Consider the following 23660-nt stretch of genomic DNA (forward strand, 5'->3'; position numbering starts at 1 on the left):
GATATATTTAAAAACAAATTCTACTAAACATTTAGGGAAAAATGTAATTCCAGTCTCACCTTAGAACTGTGTGATTTCATTAAGTCTGAAAAAGTACCTCTCCTCCTACTTTAATATCTCTGAAATTGGATTAGATCTTTTTTTTGTTTGTTTTTAGAAGAGAAAAGGTGGGGACAGGGCAGCAGCAAAGGAAGAGGAAGAAAGAATCTTAAGCAGGCTCTGTGGTGGGATGGGGGGGGATGTAGTGGGAGCTCTAACTTTTGGTTTTGCCTCAGGTCATGATCTTGCAGTTGTAGGATTGAATCCTGAGTTGGGCTCTCTGCCTAGCCCAGAGTCAGCTTCAGATTCTCTCTCGCTCTATCTTGCTCTTGCTTTCGCTCTCACTCTCAAAAAAAATAAAAAATAAAAAATAAATAAATAAATAAATAAATACAATCTTAAAGAAAAATCTAGATGTCATTTAATACACAGAATAAAGAAGAGAAACTGTTATCCCATTAAAATGTATTTGAAAATTTTAATATCTGTTCATGATTAAAAAAAAGTTTTTTAGCAAATTAGAAATAGAAAGGAACTCTTTCTTAACCTTGTAATTAGAATTAGGAAGAAGGAAAAGGTGTGTACCATCTACAGGTCTTTTCAACACTGTAGTTGGAATTTAGCTAGTGAATAAGATAAAAAGAAATTAAAGGAGCAAACAAATTTTATTAGTAGTTAGTGTAATTATTTATACAGAACCTTACCCAAATTTACAGATAAGTTATTAAAATTACTAATGCAATGTAAGTATCTGCCTTTGACTCTGGTAATGATCCTAGGGTCCCGGGATCAAGCCCCGCATCAGGTTCACTTCTCAATAGGGAGCCTGCTTCTGCCTCTCCCTCTGCCTGCTGCTCCCCCTGCTTGTGTGCACTCTTTCTGTCAAATAAATAAAATCTTAAAAAAAAAAAATACTGGATACATGTTCCAACTGCAGTGTATATACCAGTAACACATGGTTTTAAAAATGCAGTTCAAAAAATACCACTTAAACTAACAGAAAAGAAAGGTATATAGCAGTAAGTCTAATAAATCAATATCTTTATGTAGAAAAGTGTAACACTAAGATAGTGTATTCTCAGTAAATGGAGAGACAATAAATTTTCCTACCATGTTCCAGTAGGAAAATTCAATATTATTAATATGTCACTTCTCAAAATGATTTTATCTGTTCAATGTATTTTGAATCCATATCTCAACAGGTTTTTTTCTTGGTATTTGGTAAGATTATCCTCAACTGTCTAGGAAGAGCAAAGGGCAAAGAAGAGTCAAGACCCTTCTAAAGAAGCAGAGCCAGGCAAGGGTCAGGGCCATTTAGTACTTACCATAAGGATCCATTAAGTAAGACAGGAGATACTGTGCTGAAAATGAGACGAATGAAACACCAACAACAGAGACTTAGATATAATGTTACTCATTAGAGTTCTATGTGACCTTATGGCAAAAGCAAAACTATGGAAATAGTAAAAAAGATCAGTCCTTTCCAGGAGTTAGCAGGGAGGCAGCAATGAATAGCAAAGCACAGGTTTTTATGACCGTGAAAATACTCTGAATGATACTATAATGATAGATACATGTCATTATGCATTTGTCCAAACCCATGGTATGTACAGCATCAAAAATTGAATCCTAAGATAAGCTGTGGACTTTGAGTGATTATGTGTCAATGTAGGTTCATCACGTAGAACCAATGTATCACTCTGGTGAGGGGAATTGATAATAGAGAGGCTATGCATATGTGGAGGCAGGTCAAATATGGGAGATCTCTCTGTACCTTCCTCTCAATGTTGCTGTGAACCTAAAACTGTTCTAAAAAATAAAATCTTAAAAAAAAAAAAAGGAATGAGAACACTTCTGTACTGTTCTGTACTGGAAGTGAACTCACCTTATCCAAACAGTATAGCATGGGAAACAGAGAAGAAACTTCATCAACATATCAAGACAAGCCAAAGTCAGAAAAAAATTGGGCAAAGTTCACTCAAACTGTTTGTCCTTGGTTTATAAAGAGATGGTATAGTGGTGGGGTACTTTTTGGGTAACGACAGCTCATTTATATTAAGCTGTTTCCTGGTCCCATGCATTCTAACTCTTCACTGTCACTTTTTGGTAAAGTATATAGTCTAGTACAACTATTCTCGGGTGGGGCCTATGAGGAAAATAAGGCCTATAGAAAATAATATAAGTGAATATTTTCTCAGTTCTCTCCAGGATTATGGTGCGTGGGTAGAGCAATTATGGATGTACGGTAGAAAAGAGTAATTCATTTTGAAAAGTAGATGTTTTAGGGCAATAGTCCTAATGAACCCCAGGTGAGAAGGACTTCTCTAGTAAACTGTTTGAAAATACATATGGAAAGTAAGTTTTTGACCTTGGTGTGTCTAAAAATATATTTATTTTACCCTAATATGTAATTGATAGTTTGGCTGGGTATGGAATTTTAAGTTGGAAGTCATTTTTCTTCCAATTTTGAAAGCATTGCTTTTATTTTGATCTTGATTCCAGAATTATTGGTGATGTCAATAGCTTATCTGATTCCTTATCTAGAGGAACTTGGTGTTATGATTTATGTTCAAAAGGATTCTTTGGTCTAAATAGTGCTGGTTCTCAGTTTTTACCATTGCTGGTTTGTGATTCAGCTTTCTGGGATCTGCAAGACTGTGACTACTTGTTAATCTCATGCTTTCCAGTATCAAACATATGTATCCTGGATACATACTTGTGGAATACATACCTTTAATTGTTTATCTTTTTAAGATTTTATCCCTTTCCTGTAATTTTAATTGTGTTTTAGGAGGGAACACATTAGTTTAATGTCTTCATTCTGCCATTTTAACCTGGAACTTTTCTAGATGTTACATATAGTCCAATTTGATCCTTGAAACAATTTGATAATATAGGTAATATTATTAGCACTTTATATTTGAGGAAACAGAGACTCACAGAAATGAACATAATTACTAAAATCCATCCAGCTGGGATTTGAACCCAGGCAGTTTAATTTCAAATCCTGCTTAACCATTATACTCTAATGCCTTGAGAGGCAAGCACCATTGCATGATGAATTATCGTTTCTTTATTGTCTATAATTGTCATTTATATTTCATGACATGGAGAAAAGCAAAAAAAAAAAAAACATAAATCCCTGTTATTGTAATTATTAACTGTAAACTTATTTTTACCATTAATTGATTTTGAAATGCCTTTGCCCAAGAAAAAACATGTTACATAAAGGAAATTCAATTTGTTAAGTGTCCATTCTAGTAAAGAGCAACAGACTTAGCTTATATAGGATGCTGTTGTATAGGAGTGGAGAACTAGCCTTGAAATGTATGTGTAATAATAGGAAGTTAACTGAGTTTGTATAGTAAAGTATCTATAAAAAATGAACCACTAAGTCAATTGTAACTGAGTTTAGTTTAGCTAAGGGGCTTATTTCTAGATTGAAAGTAAGAACTGTGATCAGAAAAATCAATCCAGGATATATAAAGAAAGTAATTGACTAGAGCTTTTTAAGTTTCAGTTAAGGTAGAATAAGGAAAATGAGCTTTTTGTTTTTTTAAAGATTTTATTTATTTATTCATGAGAGACACAGAGAGAGAGGCAGAGACACAGGCAGAGAGAGAAGCAGGCTTCATGCAGGGAGCCCAACGTGGGACTCGATCCTGGGTCCCCAGGATCACACCCCAGGCCGAAGGCGGTGCTAAACCACTGAGCCACCGGAGCTGCCCAGGAAAATGAGTTTTAATATAACTAGGAAAGAATTTCTTGAAACTTTAAAGATTAGTTATAAAGAGATAGCATAGTATATCATTTTGGCTATTGGTACTTTACTATTAGATTTAATAATGTTAGATCATACCAGTAACTTAGTTTTAACCTAGTATAGAAAGAAATTCCATTTGTTATTGTGATAATAAAGCTGCATATTTCTTTAAATAGGAGAGTTTTAAGTTGGAAAATCCTCATTGGTAGATGATATATTTTGAAAAGTTCAAATGCAATGAACAGGAACTATTGCAGCTCATATCTGTTTCAAGAGAACATGTATTAGAGCACTCAGCATTATTATGGTGTCTTTTCAATCTTCCCTGTTGATGCATTTGCATGAACATTGTCTTAATGACTCATCTATCCTTGCTAGAGGTAAAACTTAAATATTTATTTTCGGTTTTAGCTGTTAGAATCCATCAAAATTATACTTGAAAGAGTATCTTGCTTTATGAATTCTTAAACATGGCTGAGGTAAGCAGTGGATTAGATAGAGATCTAGAGGCTTCAGGAAAGATAAACAGTGTTATGGTTTATATCCATTTCTGAAGTAAGCAAAAACTGGAAAGAATCGGAAGAGGTGGGAAGTGTGGTGGATACTACAAAAAACATAACAGATATGAGAAAAAGGTTGCATTTTACTTCATCCTGAATCTCTTAAGTATTGATCTTGCTTTGTTTTACTAAAGCAGCAGTTCAGCTCAGGGCATTGCTGTGGCTTGATAAAAAGGTAAAACATTAGTGGAATAGTCTTCCTTGTTTATCAGTTCATTTAAAAAAAAAAACACACACACCCACTAGTGTGGCTTAATGCGTTTTCTGTTTATTGCTGATTTGACAGTCTCTGGTCCTTCTCCTTTGCTGTTAAATGTGTGTGTCCTTTGTTTGTGCTGGTGGGTTTCACTACATTTGGATGTGAGAGAAAAGCCTCTCATTGCCATACTGATCTAATTAGCCTTCTGGGCGAACGTATACATTAAATAGACCTCCTAAACCATGAAAGAAGAGAGCTCACAACAGCGTAGATTTTCTTCCTGTACTGTGGTTTCGCCTGTTTTATTTCCTCCACGAATTGATGGCCGAAAGCTTGTCCGGAATGCTTCATTTGGAGGATACAATGAACTTTCTCCTTCATTGCCAGGTTTGTTTGTTTAATCTTGCATTCTTTTCTTAATTTCTTGCAGGCTTTTCATTAAACTAGATATTCTAACATCTTAAAACTGCTTTCGTTAAAATGAAACCGATTCTATAATTAAAGGTTCAGGTTTAGTGACTGCTGCTATATGGCTTGGCTTTTCCATATTTTCTTTTAAAATCTCTAAAGCCCAAACTTGAGAACTAGTGATTCAGTGAAGTACAAATCTTGCATTGCTGATAGCATGAATTTTTGCTTTAATTATAGAAACATTATGACCCTTCGATAAATTAAAATGTTTTCTGGACTTGAGATAAATGTAAAATTCTATAAATAAGTAAATTGCTCTGAGCAAATGAAACCCCGTTCTTTAATATTGATACTGGTTTGGCTGTTTTCTGCAGAATAGTAACTATGTTAAAATTGATGTGCAAGCTTTAGCAGTTCAAGTCCTGACTAAAGTGAAGTTGTCTGTCCAAGTATAATTTTTGAAATAGCCTTCTTGTTTGATGTGTTTGTATATAATTAGTTTTTACTAAGAAACTGTTATTTTTAAGGTAACAATTTAAAAATGAAATCAGGCATTTGACGGCTATGATTTAGACATTAAATAATTGGTTAATGAAATAGATCTAAATGGATTTTTTGTATGAAAAAGATTTATTATAGCAAATATTTGAATATATATTTTAAAATATTTTAAAATCTGTTTTCCTTTCAAAATTTTAACTTATGACATTATTTTGTCTACTTTTTTGAGGTTATATTTTTCTTTTAAAATGAAAGTATTCTTTTAATATTCATGGCAAAGAAATCACTGAAACTTCAGGTGCTTGCTATAACTATTTATAGATTTTTCTGACATTTTTAAAATTTGAATTATGTTTTCTGCTTTCACACTAACATTTATTCTTGGCTTTTTGTGATTATCCAGGCTAATAGGTGATGTATGCATTATTTTGAGATAGTGAAACGGCCTTATAGAAGATGTTATCTGCACAATTAAATAGTTATAAATGCACTGATTTCATTTTCTTTTCTGATAGTGTTTCAAAAAAGAATTGGAAACTATACTTCTGAACTGTTGTCTAAATAGCATAAGCTGTAAACAGCATTCACAATCTGTATTTTGTCTTTTCAGTATAGCATGGTTCCTATCATGCTTATCTTCTCAAAATGGTGTATCTTTTAGTATTTGTCTTTGTTCAGAAGTGGCTTTGAAAATACAACACACTGAAAATTTTTAATGTTGTTAAATACTCTATTTGCTTTTACAGTGTGATTTAGTTCTATTTCTATGTTTGTCTCTGTATTTTATTTTTAAGCTAGCAAACTTACTAGCAAATGTTTGCTGACCTTCATGCAATGAGTCTACTTAATATTAGAGAATAATTCTATGACTCTGCTAAATAACAGAAAAACTTCACTTTAGGTTTGGTATTTAATTAGGTAACTAAAGGCAGAATTGTCAGTTTATATCTTGCCAAAGAGTATATTGAAGGTCACCCTGGATCAATATATTTGAATGGAAAAGTAAATGGTTGGCTTTGTTTTCTAATTCTTGAAATAGAGAAAATCATATTCATAGGGAAGCTTCCATATTCCCCCTTTTCAACCAATAGTTGTATTGCAACTAGCCATGATAGAAAGCTCTTTAAGCTTTGTATTTTACAAATTCAAACAACACAACAAGCTATGTTGTATTTTATTAGCTAAGAGATAGAATGGAATTAGCTACTTTAAAGAAATGGCTTCTATGCTGTGGTCTTTCCAATTAAAAAGTAAAGCATATATTTCTTTTGGGACATTTCATTATACTGAAAAAAAAAACTTAGATGCATTTGTTTTTACCTGACATCATTAGAGGAGAGGTTCTATGTTAGTTATATTGAAAGATAATTTTGCCTTACTACTTTGAACATACTTCTTTTAATTTTCGTTTTGAAAATTACTTTTTTGTCACTTGCACCTTAAAAAAATTACTTTTTTGTCACTTGCACCTTAAGAAATATATTGGTATGGCCTTTTTCTTTATGATGAATTATAACCTAGAAATGGTATTTACCTGCCCATGTATTTCTAGTAACACCATAGTGCTTTTTTTTTTTTTTCCTTCAGAGTTCGTGTCTGCTTATGTTTCTTTCCCCAATCTCAGGTGTAACTTCCAACTTCCAGATATGCTTATTGAGCCGATCTCTAGAATCGTACCAGAAAATTGGAATAAATAAACCTTGAGCAAATAAATCACTTATGGACAAACTGTGTGAGCTCTAGTGCACGAATAGCTTTCTTTTTAGTACATTTTGACTTAGAGATTTTTTTTTAGTACAACTTTTTGACTGTGTTCAGTATAGTTAATATAGCTGTATTTTGTAAATATCTATTAAACCTGCATTTGTAGACAATGTATTTATAATTCCACTTTAGGAAGACTGAAAGAGCATAAAGCTTGCTTTATTGTATCTAAACTTTATTGAACCAAATTTATTATGGAAATATATGAAAAGGTTATACCTTGCCAATGATGATAGCTCTTGTATTCTATTCAGAAACTAGAAGTTAGAGACATGGTGTTTATTTAGAAATATTTATGACTACAGATTTAGGGAAGACTTTCTTAAGACCAAAAAGCACTAACCATTAAAGAATGAGGTGGCTAAATTTGGCTACATTAAAATTAAGAGTGGTTTATAAGAAGAAAATGCTAGTAATAAAAAGCTAAGCCATTGAATAGGGACTTATTTGTAACATATAGCTGGCAAAAGACCAGTATCTGGAATACATCAGGAATTCCTATATAAATCAATAAGAAAAAATAGTAATTTTTTTCTTAATGCACAAAAGATTAGGGGAATCTGAGTGGCTCAGTTGGTTAAGCATCTGACTACTGGTTTTGGCTGAGGTCGTGATCACATGGGTTGTGGGATTGAGCCCCTTGTCAAGCTCAGTGGATGGTCTGCTTGAAGATCTCTCCCTCTGCCCCTCCCCCTGGTTGTGTGAGCACATGGATGTGCACACACACTGTCTCTCAAATGAATAAATGAATCTTAAAAAAAATAAATGCACAAAGCATCTGAAGAGTTCCTTTACAAAAAGAAAGTTAAAATAGCTAAAAAACATGAGAAACTGCTCAAGATCATTAATAGTTAGGGAGATACAAACTAGAATCTCATTATACCATTGATATACACACCCAGCAGATTAGCAAAAATATTAAAAATATGCCAATATTGATGTTACCATGGAGATAGAGAAAGGAGAACTCTTACACACTATTAGAAAAATAATTTGGTATCATAAAGTTGAATATACATATATACTATAACCCAGGAATTCTTCTAGATTTAAGCCTTAGAGAAACTCAGAGAAAGAGAAATCTATATAACCAGGATACACTCCCAAGAGTATTTGTGGCACCATTGTTTATAAGAGGGACAAACTAGGAACCACCCAAATGTTTATCTACAATAGATGGATAAATAGTGGCATAGTCATACAATGGGATTGATGAGCAATAAAATCCCATTGGATTTTAATCCCATGCTTATATGATGAGCAATAAAAATGAATGAAATACCTGCTTGACACACTGGTAAAGAATATTTGCAAAAGTCAAGATAGTTGCCTTTGAGGAGAAAGTTGCCTTGAGGAGTTGAGATAGGTGCCTGGGTGGTTCAGTCAGTTGAGCAACCAACCAACTCTTGGTTTCAGCTCAGGTCTTGATCTCAGGGTTGTGAGATTGAGCCCTGCCCTCATCTTGTGATCAAGAATGATGCTGGGAAGTGGGGAGGATCTTATGGGATTTTGACAGTTCTCTTTTTTATTTGGATGGTAGTTATGTCAATATTCACTGTATACATTAAATTATACATTTATGTTTTATGCATTTTTCTGAAGCTGTTCTGTAACAGTGGAATCTTCTGTTAATTTTCGAATCAAATTATCAAATTTTTGTGTTTGAAAGGGTGAATAAGGATTAGACCTTTTCAGTAATTCATAGTCAAGTATGGAATATGAACATGAAAACAAATATTTAAAGTATGTTGTGATAAATAGGTTTATACAAATATGTGTGAAATGCTGTATATCTCAGACAAAGGGAGAGCGAAGTATGTCTACACAGTCATAACAAGGCCACCTCTTCTGGGTCTTAAGAGGCACCCGACATTCTAAAAACACATGAATTTTTAAAGTTAGACCTAAGTTTGAATCAGTTCCGATACTTTCATTTACTGACATTAGTCAAGTTACTTAATTTCTGTGAGCCTCAGTTTTTTCAATTATAAAAAATATATAGTTAGTATGTGGTTTTTTTGTGTGGTAGTGTTTCAAAGATTAGTAAGTAAAGCATCTCACATAGTGTTGTAATCACAAGTGTTCTTACAAATGGATATTGTTGGTTCCTTTGTTGTTGTCATTAATATGTTAATTATATTGATAAATTAATCAGAATTAGATACAAATTGAAGTGAAAGTGTTTTAAGAACAAAAGAAGTCATTTTTTATATTTATAGTATATACTTTTAGAAAATTTTTTAGAAATTTAAATCTATAGAAGAGCTTTGAAATAATTTATCAGTTCATCAGTATTAAGAATGTTACTACTCTGAATAAATATTTTAGATTTTTAAACTGAATCATGTAACTTTGATTTGCTTTATACTCAAGTCTAAAATTTTGGTAAGTTATTTAAAATTTCACATTACATTTATGAAACAGTTTTCTCCCCCTAGTATTGGGATTGAGTCTCCTTATCAGAACTGGAGGGGAAGGAAGATACCTTCTTCATATTACAGAAAACAATTCAATAAAATCTCTGGATTAAGAAATTGGAATGGATTTATTTTTAGCTAATATAAACCAAATACAGAATAAATGGTATCTTTAATATGTTAGAAATGATTTTTAGATGCTTCAGGCACTGGTGCTACTGATGATTTTTTAAGTGCTGCTTTATGAATAATCATGTATATTTTTAATATAGGCTTTTATTGGAGAACAATTATAGGAAAGAGTTAATAATACTTGCCCTCAAAAGTAGAAGCACCATCATTGAGTACTGCTCCTTTTATGCCTGCCACACAAATTTCAGCATTAACATTTCTCTAACTGTACTTTTAATAACATTAATTTGCTAATTGCTTTTGGCATAGTGTTATTTTAATGTGTCAAATGATTGCAGGGATCCGCATGTTCATCCCAGTGCATTCATATATTTTAGATTTGTCCTTTTAGAATTTGTATAGCAATAGTCAGTGCCAATGATCATTTTAAAGGAAACATGAATTTAATGTATATTATGTGGAAAATACTATGCTAAGTGCTTTCTAATGGATCCTCATTTAATTCTCACAATAGGCACATTGTTAGATTTTTTAAAAATCTGCCCCTCAATCTAGATTTATTTTCCCTAGTCTTTTATCACTAATTCTAGAATTGCTCCAATTTGGCAAGAGATGTGAAAAGTATTTTGGGTTGGTTTTATCAGTTAGGATTCTTTTTTAGAAAAGAGCTCACTAGATGGGTGCCTGGGTGGTTCAGTCAGTTGAGCAACCAACCAACTCTTGGTTTCAGCTCAGGTCTTGATCTCAGGGTTGTGAGATTGAGCCCTGCCCTCATCAGGCTCCACCCTCAGCTGGGAGTCTGCTTCTCTCTTCTCTCTCAAAATAAATAATATAAATCTTAAAAATAAAAAGAAAGAAAGAAAAGAGGTCACTAGAACAAAAGCTCCATGAGGCCTCTGAAGTTCATGCAGAGTGCTCTAGGAGCCACAGAAAAGAGGTATTTAACTTGATGTTGACGAGTTCAGGAAAAGACTTCGTCTCTATAAGCCTTAATTTATTCCAAAGAGTTATTATATACTACGTATGATCCCTTAGAAGTCTTTTAAGCTCTAATAGTTTAATACTGTATATTTAATCTAGACTTTTGTACCAATGTACATCAGTTATAATGTACATTTGAAATTGGATGACTTATATGCATTTGCTTCTTAATGCCTGCATGCTATATAGTAATACTCAAATAATAACAATGTTTTTTAATAACAAATAATCACAGGTTTTGAAAGAGGAAAGGAAGACATTTCTCAAAATAAAGATGAATCTTCACTTTCTATGTCAAAGAGCAAGGTAAGTATATGTTGTCCCCAAATACATGATTATGGCATTTTTCTAATATTTAAGAAGAGGAACTAACACTAAAAATTCTATCCAATTTTTATGGCATGTTTTGATTTATGTTGGTGTATCTAAATCATTCAGTATATATGAAACAAAGAAAATCCACTGGAGTTGATGTAGGATGCTGTTGGTAACTTGGAAATACCTATTGGTAACAAGTGTGTTCTCTCCAGAGTTATATTGCTTCTGATATATCTGCTACTGTACTTCTCAGAGTTCCATTCAGAGAAGTTCTCAGGATTTATGATTTTTTTTAATTCCTAAGTATTCCAACTTTATTTGAATGACAATCAAAATACATACATTTTACCATTTAAAGGCCAAAGATCTCTTGCAGTAGTAGCTTGCAATTGAAAGACGTTTTCTTAGAATAAGATATAGTTTCCTAAATTAGTAATTCTGGGGCACCTGGGTGGCTCAGTGGTTGAGAGTTTGCCTTCGGCTCAGGTCGTGATCCCAACACCTGGCTGGCTCAGTTGGTAGAGCATGGGACTCTTGATCTTGGGGCTGTGAATTCAGGCCCCACGTTGGACATAGGGCTTATTTTTAAAAGGGAGGGGGGATTACAGTGAATGAGTGGGATTCTTAACATGGTAACTAGTGTAAGTAAAGTTGTACTTAATTCCTGTTATATTCCAACAGTTGAAAGCTATCTTTACTTAGATTTAATCCTTGTCTATTCTGTTAGCTGAAAGATGCATGATCAGTAGTTTGTCATTAAATAGTCTAACACATAAACTACTCTTGTTTTTCACAGCAATCCTAAAATTTATACATTTATCATTAAACCACATTCTCGTGGAATTCTGAACATTTTAGCCTTACTTAAGTAACTTCAGGAAATAAAGTTTGTTACTCCTTCCGTAATCAGTGTGCATAACTAAAACCATCATAATTTTAATCTTCTGTTTTTCTGAATTTGATGCAAAAGTATTAATACTGCCATTTTGGTCATTTGGATTTGGGATTAAGTTATTTCTTTAAATACATGATTAAGACCATTAAGCACAATGGAATATACCTTTTTTCCCTCCTCCCCATTAAAAAAAAATACAGTTTCTATTTCTCATGCATCCTATAAATAAGTCAATTGGAAAAGTCAGTAATTAAATCTATCCCATTTGCTGTTAGCATTTTAAGTGAATTTTTAGTAGTCCATCTCAACAAAAGGAATTACCAACCTGGGTACTGTGTCTAGTGGGATGAAAGGAATCTTATTTCAAGGATAGAACCTATTTCTAGGTTTTTGAGCCTAGATCTTTTATTGACTTGATTCTCCAAGCATACATCTGCTTATCTAACAGGTATGCTAATTTGCCTATTGCTTGCTATAAAAAATATATTTACCTGGACGTTTAAAAAACACCTTTCCAAATCATAATATCTGAGCTAGGCATAGTAACATAACATTATTACTCCTTATATTTGTAGTATTTTATAGTTTTCAAAGCAAGTTGAAAGTATTCTCATATATTAATGTTCCCTTTACTTAAAGGTCAGATTTATGACAGTACCTGAAACATAATATATACAAAGTAGTATGTTAAACCCATCATGCACACTACCTCATTATCTTCAGAGCAACCCTACAAATTAGTAGGAGTTATCCTCATTCTACAAATGAGGGAGCTAAGACAATTCAATTGTCTAAGACTGAAAGAGATTGAATAACCTCCTGAAGTCACACAGCCCATAAGAAGACAATAGTTAAGGGGGGGTAGGGGGAAGGAGAGGAAAAAGAAAACAAAAAATATAACATACTGAGCATTCTAAGGCTATTTAATGAAAAAACAAACAGTACTATACATTAAACCCTGTGGTCATCATTAAGTTAGTGGTCAGTAAGGTTATAAAAGAAGGACAACTTATTTTAGTAAAATATTTCCAACAAAAATAGGTTGAGTTTTTATATTTAAAAGGCAACCTGTTGATTCAGAAAACTTAGGTGTAGTGTTATTTTAAAAACTTATAGAAACTTGGTCAGTAGGTCTTCCCCTTCCCCCTACTCCCAGAACTGGCTACACAGGATGGCAAGGATTCCTTGAAATATTTGTTCTCTAAAATTTGCCAAGCTCATGTGGCACCCTTCTGGCCTGCTGGTCCCTTATATACTAGAACCTTTTAGGAATCACCAAGCCGGATCTTGTCATGTCAGGGAAACATTTCCTGTTATTCATGAAGATAAATCTTAAATTTGAGTCTAGCTAAAATTCTCCGTGAATAGTTGTAAAAGGTGAGAAATCATTACAATGAAATAGCTAAGAGCATGATACTGGGAATTAGGTAGAACAGGGTACAAAACCCATCTCATCTACTTAGTGGCTCTGTGACTTTGGGAAGTTATCTTTAATTGGTTAGACTTGGTTTCCTTATTAGCAAAAGGAGGATACTGTGACTATCTCATAGGGTTGCTTATTAAATGAAGTAGTACATGTGAAGTATTTAGAAAAGTACTTGATAAAGAATAGGCAGCCATTGATTTCCATTAGCATTTATTCCTCATTCACTGGTGTCTAAGAAGTATATTATAATACCCATTTTCCTATGAAGCTGTGGGAAATAGAAATCATCCTATTCTTCTGACAATAGCTGTGCCATCTTTAGGTTCTTGGGGGTGAGGGGAAGACAGAGATGTATTTGGCTTGAGCAACTTTGTAAAATTGTTTTATTACCACAATCAGTGCCATTGCCACAAGAGTAAGTAGTATGATGTTTGAAGTTCAGTTCTCAAAGGAGTGACTTCATTAAAAAAAAAAATAATGAGGGAGAGAGAGATAGCAAGAGAGAGCAGGAGCAGGGAGGAGAGGCAGAAGCAAACTCTTGGCTGAATAGGAGCCTAACGTAGGGCTTGATCCCAGGACCCTGGCATTGTGACCTGAGCCGAAGGCAGACCAACTGGGCCACTCAGGTGCGTCTATTTCAAGGTTCTTATGAAGATCAAATAAAAATAAGTATAAACAAAGTCTGGAAACAAGTTTAAGACCATAATACTTTAGAGAGCACTGGATAGGGAGGAAGAAGTAGATGGTAGGAATATTGGTTTTTAAACAATATAAATTAGATAGTGTTTTAATACTAATTTCTAAAGATATATATATTTCTTTCCATCAGAGAAGTAACAGTAGGGCAATGTGTACAATAACTTGCTAGAATGTACATGATTTGGTTTATTAATTTGGAATATTTTTAACTGTTAAAAAGTTACATTGCTTTGGATACTTTTAAGAATAAATAATTACAGGGTACCTGGGTGGCTCAGTGGTTGAGCATCTGCCTTTGGCTAAGGTCATTGTCCTGGGGTCCTGGGATGGAGTCCCATATCAGGCTTCCTGCAGGGAGCCTACTTCTCCCTATGTATCTGCCTCTCTCTCTGTGTCTCTCATGAATAAATAAGTAAAAATCTTAAAAAAAAAAAAAAACAGAATAAGTAATTTCATATGTTTATTAGAAATATTCCAGGGGATCCCTGGGTGGCACAGCGGTTTGGCGCCTGCCTTTGGCCCAGGGCGCGATCCTGGAGACCCGGGATCGAATCCCACATCGGGCTCCCGGTGCATGGAGCCTGCTTCTCCCTCTGCCTGTGTCTCTGCCTCTCTCTCTCTCTGTGACTATCATAAATAAATAAATAAATAAATAAAATTAAAAAAAAAAAAAAAAGAAATATTCCAAAAGATAGAATGCAAAAATTTACAAATGATCTTATTTAACCTCACATTGTAGATTAATTTATTAATTCGGTTTTTTTGTTTGTTTTTTGTCTTGTTTTGTTTTTAAATAATCTTTACACCCAGTGTGGGGCTTGAACCTACCACCCCAAGATCAAGAGTTGCATCCTTTTCTGACTGAGCCAGCCAGGTGCCCCTGACTAGTGTTTATTTTGTGCTTTTGTGGATTTCACACAGATTAGCTTTAAACCCAGATGCTATCTATATAGGGAAAGTTGACATTTGAAAATTTATATTTGCCTTAAATACAGCAATAAATGGGAAGAATTCAGAAACATAGCTCTAACATTTTTATATGCCTGTATGTGTAGAATAAATGAAGTTTTTAATTAATATTTCTCTTTTGTTTATTTCTATGTGATTTCAGTCTGAATCTAAACTTTATAATGGCTCGGAGAAGGATAGTTCTGCTTCAAGCAAGCTCACAAAAAAAGAATCTCTCAAGGTTAGTTTCCACAGTTACTTCATTAATAACATTATGCATTGCATATGCTTTTGAAAGTAGGCTAACAAGATAAATATGTCTCCTAAAGAAAGAAAAATAATATCCAGACAAGCACACATAAAGAATGTGTGGCACACTGGAGTCAACTGAAGAGGCTGCTTGATGATCGTTCAGCACTGCCTCAGGCCTCATCTGGCCATTCCTTTGTCTGAGGACTGGATAGCTCTGTGTAGTTATACCTACTTAGGCACATCACTGTGTTGTAGAACATATAATGGGAAGTTGTGGTGCTTTTTGAAATTCAAGTTCACTAACTGCAGGGTCGTGGGCTGAATTTGGCCCACAGGTAGATCTATTTTGTTTGATCTATATTGATATAGAATATATTGCTATCATATTTTAAGTTAAATATTGATATAAAGTTTTTAAAACTTGAGGTAAACAGTTACAAGTTCAAATTTCCAACCTCTCTTTAAGAAATATTGCACTTTGGGCTTGTCTTCCAGAATGGCCACAGATCCTGGATCTTAAGAAACAGATGCTTTCTAGTTGACTCTGATCCCTGCATGGTCTATTTTACCCCTTTTTTTCTTATATCCGTATGCATTTGCACCTGCAGTCCCCTATTAAATCTACTGTTATTCAAATATTAATAAATATCTGAATATTAATAAAGATCAAAAGTCTGAAGTTTTTTGGCTATAGAATTATTTAAATCTTGTTAGGTATATAGTCTTCTTACTATGAAGTACAACTAAGAAGGTTTTATAGCTAAAAGAAATGTGTCACCACTCTTCTCCCATCCATATAATAACAACAAAGTAGTAATAAGACTATATTAATCCTCTACGGCCTTCCCAAATTATCTCAGAGGTAACCTCTGAAGGTAAAACTGGTATTTTGAATGAATTAGTATCATTTTGTGATTTCTTAATTATTTATATCTTAGTATTAGGAAAGAGCAAAATTGCCAGTTGTAAACAAATGCAGCGTTGTTTGTAATATGAAAAAACTGATAGACTGGATTTCTATCAGCAAGAGAACTTAAGAAAAATTATAGAAGCAGTATAGCATGGTGGTTGAGCATGTCTTTAGAACCAGTCTGCCTTTGTTTGAATCCTGCCTCCATGAGTTACTAGCTGTGTGATCCTGGGCAAGTTACTCTCTGTGCCTCAGTTTTCTCATCTGTAAAACAAGGATAATTATCTTACTTTCTGAGGTTATTGTGAAGATTAAATGAGGGTAGTACTTGTAAAGTGCTTAGAACAGTAATTGTTATGCAGAATGCGTCCAGTAAATGTTAGCTCTTCACTCTTATTTTATCATACTGTGAAACTTACGTAGCAATTAAAAGAATGAGGTAGGCATGAAAATGCTCCAAAAAATGTTGAATGAGGGAAGCTTTTTTAAAAAATGTGTTTAAAAAAAAGAAAAAGAAAAGCTATATAGAAAAGCATATATATTTCTATAGGTTGTATACAGAGAAAAAGCCTGAAAGGATAGTGTTTTCCGGAAGTGTTGATACTGGTCAATTCTAGAGATTGTAAGAGGATAGGGTATAATAAAGACAACTCTTAGCTCTATTTGTGTTGTTTGAAATTCTTACCATGAGATTGGATACATCTAGTATTGTGTCATTTAAAAAAGGTAAAATTCAAAAAGATACAGAGAACTAGTAATCCGAAAAACTAGATTCTGGGACGCCTGGGTGGCTCAGTGGTTGCGTGTCTGCCTTTGGCTCAGGGTTTGATCTGAGAATCCCCGGATGGAGTCCCACACCAGGCTCCCTGCAGGGAACCTGCTTCTCCCTCTGCCTAAGTCTCTGCCTCCGTGTCTCTCTCTCTCTCTCTCTCTGTGTCCCTCATGAATAAATAAATACAATCTTTAAAAAAAGAAAAAGAAAAAACTAGATTCTAACCTCTAAAAATTCCTACCATCTCTTAAAAAAAGTCCTTTTATCCTAAGATGCTAAAATTCTAAAAGAGGTTTAGAATTTAATGCTTTGCATGCTATAGACCTAAAGTATTTGGAAAGAAATTGCTCATTTCTAATGAATTTTTGATTTTTCTATTATTTCTGTAAAATAGGTGCAAAAGAAAAATTACCGGGAAGAAAAGAAAAGAGCCACAAAGGAGTTACTCAGTACAATCACAGATCCTTCTGTTATTGTTATGGCTGATTGGTTGAAGGTCAGTTTGTATTGAAGCTTGAATTCAAATTGCTGAATGTTTACCTACTGGGATAGGAAAGCCCTGAGTGCACCTAAAGCCTTCAAGACAAAAACAACTCCTGGGATGATTGTTTTTCACTGGCAACCTATTAATTGTATCCCAAAGGTTCTATGTTCCAGTCTTAATGGGGAGAAGGAAAATTAATGTTGTCTGTCTTGGGAAATATTTTGTTACTCAATATCGTTCAGTATTATTGTAGACAAATGTGTATGCATTATTGAGAAGATCTGAAACAAGGTTAATATAAAAGTTATTTCGAAAAGATTAATTTTCCGAAAAACATGCATATTGCTTTTTCCAAGCCTCTGATTATTTCCACTAACTCTCATTTCTTTCTTTCTTTCTTTTTTCTTTTTTTTTTTTTGTCATCCCACTCTATCCTCTTTCTCATCTGAAGGATATTTGGTTGGAATCATTCAGACTAATGCTAAGTTTAAGAATGATCTTGTCAAGACTCTGACTCTAGGAAATTTTAGTACCTGACATTCATCTAAAAATCACCCCAGCTGTGAAAGCTTTCCACTGTCCCAAAAAATTGGTAAAACCTCCTTATGAGATCTGTTGTAGAAGTTCTCTCACTAAAATGGGAGCTTAATGATAGTTTGCTTGTTAGTGCAGGTAGTACTAGGGTCTTCTTCAGTGGTGTACTAAAAATACATTCTGACTTACTTTGACTTTACTTAGAAATCTTTAAGCTCCAGGGCAGCCCAGGTGGCTCAGCTGTTGAGCGCTGCCTTCAGCCCAGGGCCTGATCCTGGAGACCCCGGATCGAGTTCTACTTCGGGCTCCCTACGTGGAGCCTGCTTCTCCCTCTGCCTGTGTCTCTACCGTTCTCTCTTAATAAATAAATAAAATCTTAAAAAAGAAATCTTCAAGCTCCAGATCTCACTTGAGTTTTTCTGAGCTAAACTTCCTATTGTCTTCTGACATTGGGTTCCAGCAACTAATCCCCTAAAAGTCCCCAACAGATCCCCTGGCTGACTTTCTAAATCATACCTTCATCTGATAATTTGCCATTTATATTCTATGTCACATGTCCCAGATTAAAAATGTTATCTTAGGATAACTATTCCTTTTGTTTTTCTTGTCTTGCCATTTCTTTTACATAAACACATATTTTTCTCAGAGATTTTTTTACTTTTTTCATTTCTGGCTCCAAACTCCCCCTTACTAATTTTTTTCTTATTTACAGTTACTGTGGTATGCCTATTTCTGGGGTTAGGGAGCCCTATATTTATTTCATAATTCATAAAAGTACATTGAGAGCAGACGTTTTATAGTAAATAAAAGGATAATTCCTAGTTTTTATTCTAAATATATTAGCATTCTTTTCAGTATTGTGAATTCAGTATTTTTACTGGATAACAGAAATAGAAATTGATAGGAAAAGCCAGTTATAGACTTGTTATTGACATAACATTAAACCCTGGGATAAGGAACATTTTGAGCTAGAGAGAGATTCAGGTAACCCAAGAACTTAAATGGCACACTTTATGTAATTACTAAGAACAAAGTAATTTGGAGAAGATAATTTTAGGGGATGGAAGAGAGTTCTTCCCTCTTCCTACCACTCAATGAATGTTTAGGGAATGCCTAGTGTTTGTGCTAGCAGTGATTTCAGCACTGTTAATGTAGTGGCGGGGGGGATTCTTAAAAGGTGGAATAATCTTACACTCCCACACATAAAATTATGAGAGATGGGGATCCCTGGGTGGTGCAGCGGTTTGGCGCCTGCCTTTGGCCCAAGGCGCGATCCTGGAGACCCGGGATCAAATCCCACGTCGGGCTCCCAGTGCATGGAGCCTGCTTCTCCCTCTGCCTGTGTCTCTGTGCCTCTCTCTCTCTCTGTGACTATCATAAATAAATAAAAATTTATAAAAAAAAATTATGAGAGATGGTAAGAAGAGACTCTTGGTACTAGGAAAGTATATTTTAATGGCTCCTGAGCTGGCGCAGAGGGTTAGGAAATCCATTCTACTTGGCACATTATTTTGAACCTGTTGACCTAGTCTCTGGCTAGACTGTAAGTTCCTCAGAAGCAGGAGCCATTCTTTTTCTTACCTTTGTGTGCAGTGCTTACCATCTACTAGCTTAAAAAAATCTACTGAATCTAGTTCTATTTTGTGGAGATTTTAGATTAAAATATCCTCTTTGCCATTACTGAGTTTGTGTTTTATGGGGCAAAAAGAGAAAAATGGAGCTTTATTTCCTAATAAAGTTATCTTTCTATAGATTCGTGGTACTCTAAAGAGCTGGACCAAGTTGTGGTGTGTTTTGAAACCTGGGGTGCTACTGATCTATAAAACCCAAAAAAATGGTCAGTGGGTTGGAACAGTCCTTCTGAATGCCTGTGAAATCATTGAGCGTCCATCAAAAAAGGATGGCTTTTGTTTTAAACTTTTTCATCCTTTGGAGCAGTCTATTTGGGCAGTGAAGGTAAGTAAGAACTAGGTAAAAGGTGAAGATAACAATCTATGAATAGAATCTATGAATAGACTGGAGATGAATCAAGTTATCTAATGATTGCTGACCTCTGCCAAGACTTCCGAATTTGCTTCTGTTTTAAAGTGCGTTATTCCTCTTTTTGTCTCTACACACAGTAAACTATGTACCAATCTCCCTGGGGATTCAGTTTGTACTTTGTTTTTTAACTGCAGTTACTAGCTTTGATTTGTAATATTGTATCCTATTTATAGTGAGTGAGGTTTTTTTTTTTTTTAGGGTTTTTTTTTTTTTCTTTATCAAATTATAAGATCCCTAGAACAGAGCTGCCATTTATTCTTGTGGTCTTTCCTATAAGATGTAAATATGTGACAAGAAATCTATAACTAGAAATAAGACTAAATAGTCTACTTACTCTTGAGATTCAGCTTTCTTTGAAGGCGAAGATCTAATGCTTTAAAACTAAAAAGTACGGACACCTGGGTGGCTCAGTGGTTGAGCATCTCTGCCTCAGGTGGTGATCCCAGGGTCCTGGAATTGAGTCCCATATAGGGAGGCTGCTTCTCTCCAAGCCTGTGTCTCATGAATAAATAAATAAAAGTTTAAAAAAAAAAAAATATTACTGTGGTCACTCATGTGTTAAAAAAGCAGAAACTTAATCAGGAAAATAGGAATGCCATATTTGTTTAACTACCAAGGCATGCTACAGACATTAGATATATAATACACAGTAATGGAATAAATTGATTTAATTTAAATTTTTACAAAGCAATCATTGTTTTAGTTTCTAAGAAGGCTAGTTATACATGAATAAATGGTTTAGAGGTTCTCCTTTAAGGAAAGCCACCTAATTGAGATTTAGGGTTAAACAAACAAATGTAACTTCAGCTTTTAAATATCTTTTGGTATTGCTTAATTAGGCAATATATATACACACATCTCTAAATGACTTGGACTTTTAACCTTTATTTTAGTAGTCTGTAGTCATAGCAGGACTAAATTTAGGATTAGAGTTCCATTCTGGGATTAGGCACTTCCCACAGGGAAAGAATTTAACACATAGAACTTCTGTTAGTTATACACCATGTGATTCCCAAATGAAAAAAACAACTTTCAAAAGCCTTTCTATATAGTATTTATTCTTTACTAATACTCTTAGGAATTATAAGAACTACAATGAATTTTTAAATTATTTTAAAAGATTTTAATGCCAAATTTATTGAATTCTCAATATTGTTGGGAAAGAGGGAAATTAGTCCAGTTAATTGATTATCAGAATATTCTCCACTGGGGGATTCCTGGGTGGCTCAGCAGTTTGGCGCCTGCCTTCGGCCCAGGGCGTGATCCTGGAGTCCTGGGATCGAGTCCCACATCGGGCTCCCTGCGTGGAGCCTGCTTCTCCCTCTGCCTGTGTCTCTGCCTCTCTTTCTCTCTCTGTCTCTCTCTCTCTCTCTCTCTGTCCCTCATGAATGAATAAATAAAATACTAAAAAAAAAAAAAAAAAAAGAATATTTTCCACAAACAAAGATGCTAAGTTCTTCAAAGTCAGTATCCATGATTAGGTAAAAGTAATGTTTATGAGTTCTTACTTTGTATCAGGGACTCTTGAGCATTTTACATGGACTTTAAAAATTCTCATACCTTTAGGGGTGCCTAGGTAGCTCTGTTAGGCAGCTGCCTTCAGCTTAAGTCATGATCTTGGGGTCCAGGGATTATGCCCTAAGTTGAGTTCCCTGCTCAGTGAGGAGTCTGCTTGTCCCTCTCTCTCTGCCACCCTCCTCTGGCTTATGTGTTCTCTCTCTCAAATAAATAAATAAAATCTTTAAAAAAGTAAACGTAAAAATTCTCACCTAAAGAGATTACTTAAGTAGTTTTTCTGGCATGGAACCAAACTTTAAACCCAACAGTCTGACTAGATCTTACCCTATGCTAGTTCTAGGAGCTGGCCCATAAAATTATAAAGCTCTTTGAAAATACCCAAGTGATATTACAGGATTTATTAAAATTATAATGACTTTTTCTTCTTTTTCATTTTGAATCTATTATCTTCTTTATGCTTCTCATTTTATTCTTTGATCTTATAACTTAAAATTTACTTTGTCTATCAAAATTATACTGTTAGCTCTATCCCCAGATTTTCTTTCCAGAGAAGAACTGGGTTCACTTAAGTTTGGCCTTGGTGATACTAATTACTGTAGAGTTCTTGGTGTTGTACGCTCCTAAAACAAATAACCCTAGCCAACAACAATGACAAATTCCTTTTTCTTTCTGGAAAAAATAAAATTAACCTTTTCCGTTGGTATTTTATAACAATTATATCAATGATTATAAAATAAGAGATTTTTCCTTAGACCTAGTCAAAATTCATTTTTCTTTTTCTTATAAATTGTAACTATATTTCCAGCTTTTTTTAGGCCTCTAGAAATTTAATGTTACTTATTTTAATAAATAAGTAGAATGTAGAATGGAAATTTCTCTATTAAAATTTGATCTAGTAAAATAAATTACAGGTTTATCTTTCTGTGAACGATTAAGTAGAGATAATGTTTAATGATAGCTTTAAATTGTTCAGTTTTCTGGTAAAGAGGTATATTTGTTGGAAGAGGAAAACTTACTTTCCTTAAAACTTACTTCTGCTTTCTCAAGAAGCATGAGATCAAAGCTTGTTTGCTTTTAGATTCTATTCTTTGCCTAACTTAGATTGTTACAGGTGGTGATAATGGAAAACATGAAGTTAAGATTTCATAATATCTACTGTATACCATTTCTTTTTTTTTAAGGGTCCAAAAGGTGAAGCAGTTGGATCTATAACTCAGCCCTTACCTAGCAGTTACCTGATCATCCGAGCCACTTCAGAGTCAGATGGTAAATAATAGATTTTGACGGAGTAGATTTTAGAACTCATTTTTAAGGGTTTATTTTATATGCCCCTGTGTTTTTTTTTCCTTTGGGGAAAATCTCTTTAGTATGGTATTTGCAGCAGAAGTATTGTTTTTTTTTTTTTTTTTTAATTTTTTTAATTTATTTATGATAGTCACAGAGAGAGAGAGAGAGAGGCAGAGACATAGGCAGAGGGGGAAGCAGGCTCCATGCACCGGGAGCCCGATGTGGGATTCGATCCCGGGTCTCCAGGATCGCGCCCTGGGCCAAAGGCAGGCGCCAAACCGCTGCGCCACCCAGGGATCCCCTGCAGCAGAAGTATTGTATTCATAAATTGCTTATGATACTAAAATATTATTAATTTTGTAGACAAACAGGGAAATCTGATAGGAAGAATTATAAAGTCAAGTGACAAATTGGCAATCTAAAGTTTTCTTCTTCATCCTCCATTGACATCTTAATACCTTTTGACTTGGCTACTGTTCTGTGTGGTAACTCTTTTAAGTATTATAATTTTAGAGGTACATTTAATATACTATTTGTGTTTTATTATACCTGGGTGGCTCAGTTGGTTGAGCATCCGACTGTTGGTTTCAGCTTATCTGGGAGATCAAGCCCTGTGTGAGGCTCCCCACTCAGCTGGGAGTCTGCTTCCCTTCTGCCCTGCCCCGCCCCCCTACTCAGGCACATGCGCAAGCGTGCGCGCTCTCTCTTTCTCAAATAATTTTTTAATTAACATTTATAACACACACTGTCTTAAAGTTTTTTTTAATCTAAGAGATTCAAGTACAAACTTTTGTTCTGTATCTAGTA

The 23660-nt window shown here is 34.3% G+C and overlaps 1 protein-coding gene across 8 annotated transcripts in view; it reads left to right on the forward strand.

Annotated features, from left to right (window-relative positions):
- OSBPL8 (oxysterol binding protein like 8) overlaps positions 1–23660 on the forward strand; it is a 147779-nt gene that overhangs the window by 89301 nt on the left and 34818 nt on the right. For 7 of the 8 annotated variants that reach the window (XM_041737924.1, XM_041737927.1, XM_041737925.1 and 4 more), the window contains 5 exons: positions 11003–11073; positions 15217–15294; positions 17382–17483; positions 19758–19961; positions 22748–22832. In XM_041737924.1, coding sequence (XP_041593858.1) covers positions 11003–11073; positions 15217–15294; positions 17382–17483; positions 19758–19961; positions 22748–22832 — 540 coding nt within the window. Of the gene's footprint in view, positions 1–4696; positions 4949–11002; positions 11074–15216; positions 15295–17381; positions 17484–19757; positions 19962–22747; positions 22833–23660 lie in introns of those variants that run through there. The other variant, XM_041737932.1, reaches the window with a different exon arrangement.

Source organism: Vulpes lagopus, chromosome 23, assembly GCF_018345385.1.
Source record: "Vulpes lagopus strain Blue_001 chromosome 23, ASM1834538v1, whole genome shotgun sequence".
Lineage (NCBI taxonomy): Eukaryota > Metazoa > Chordata > Mammalia > Carnivora > Canidae > Vulpes > Vulpes lagopus.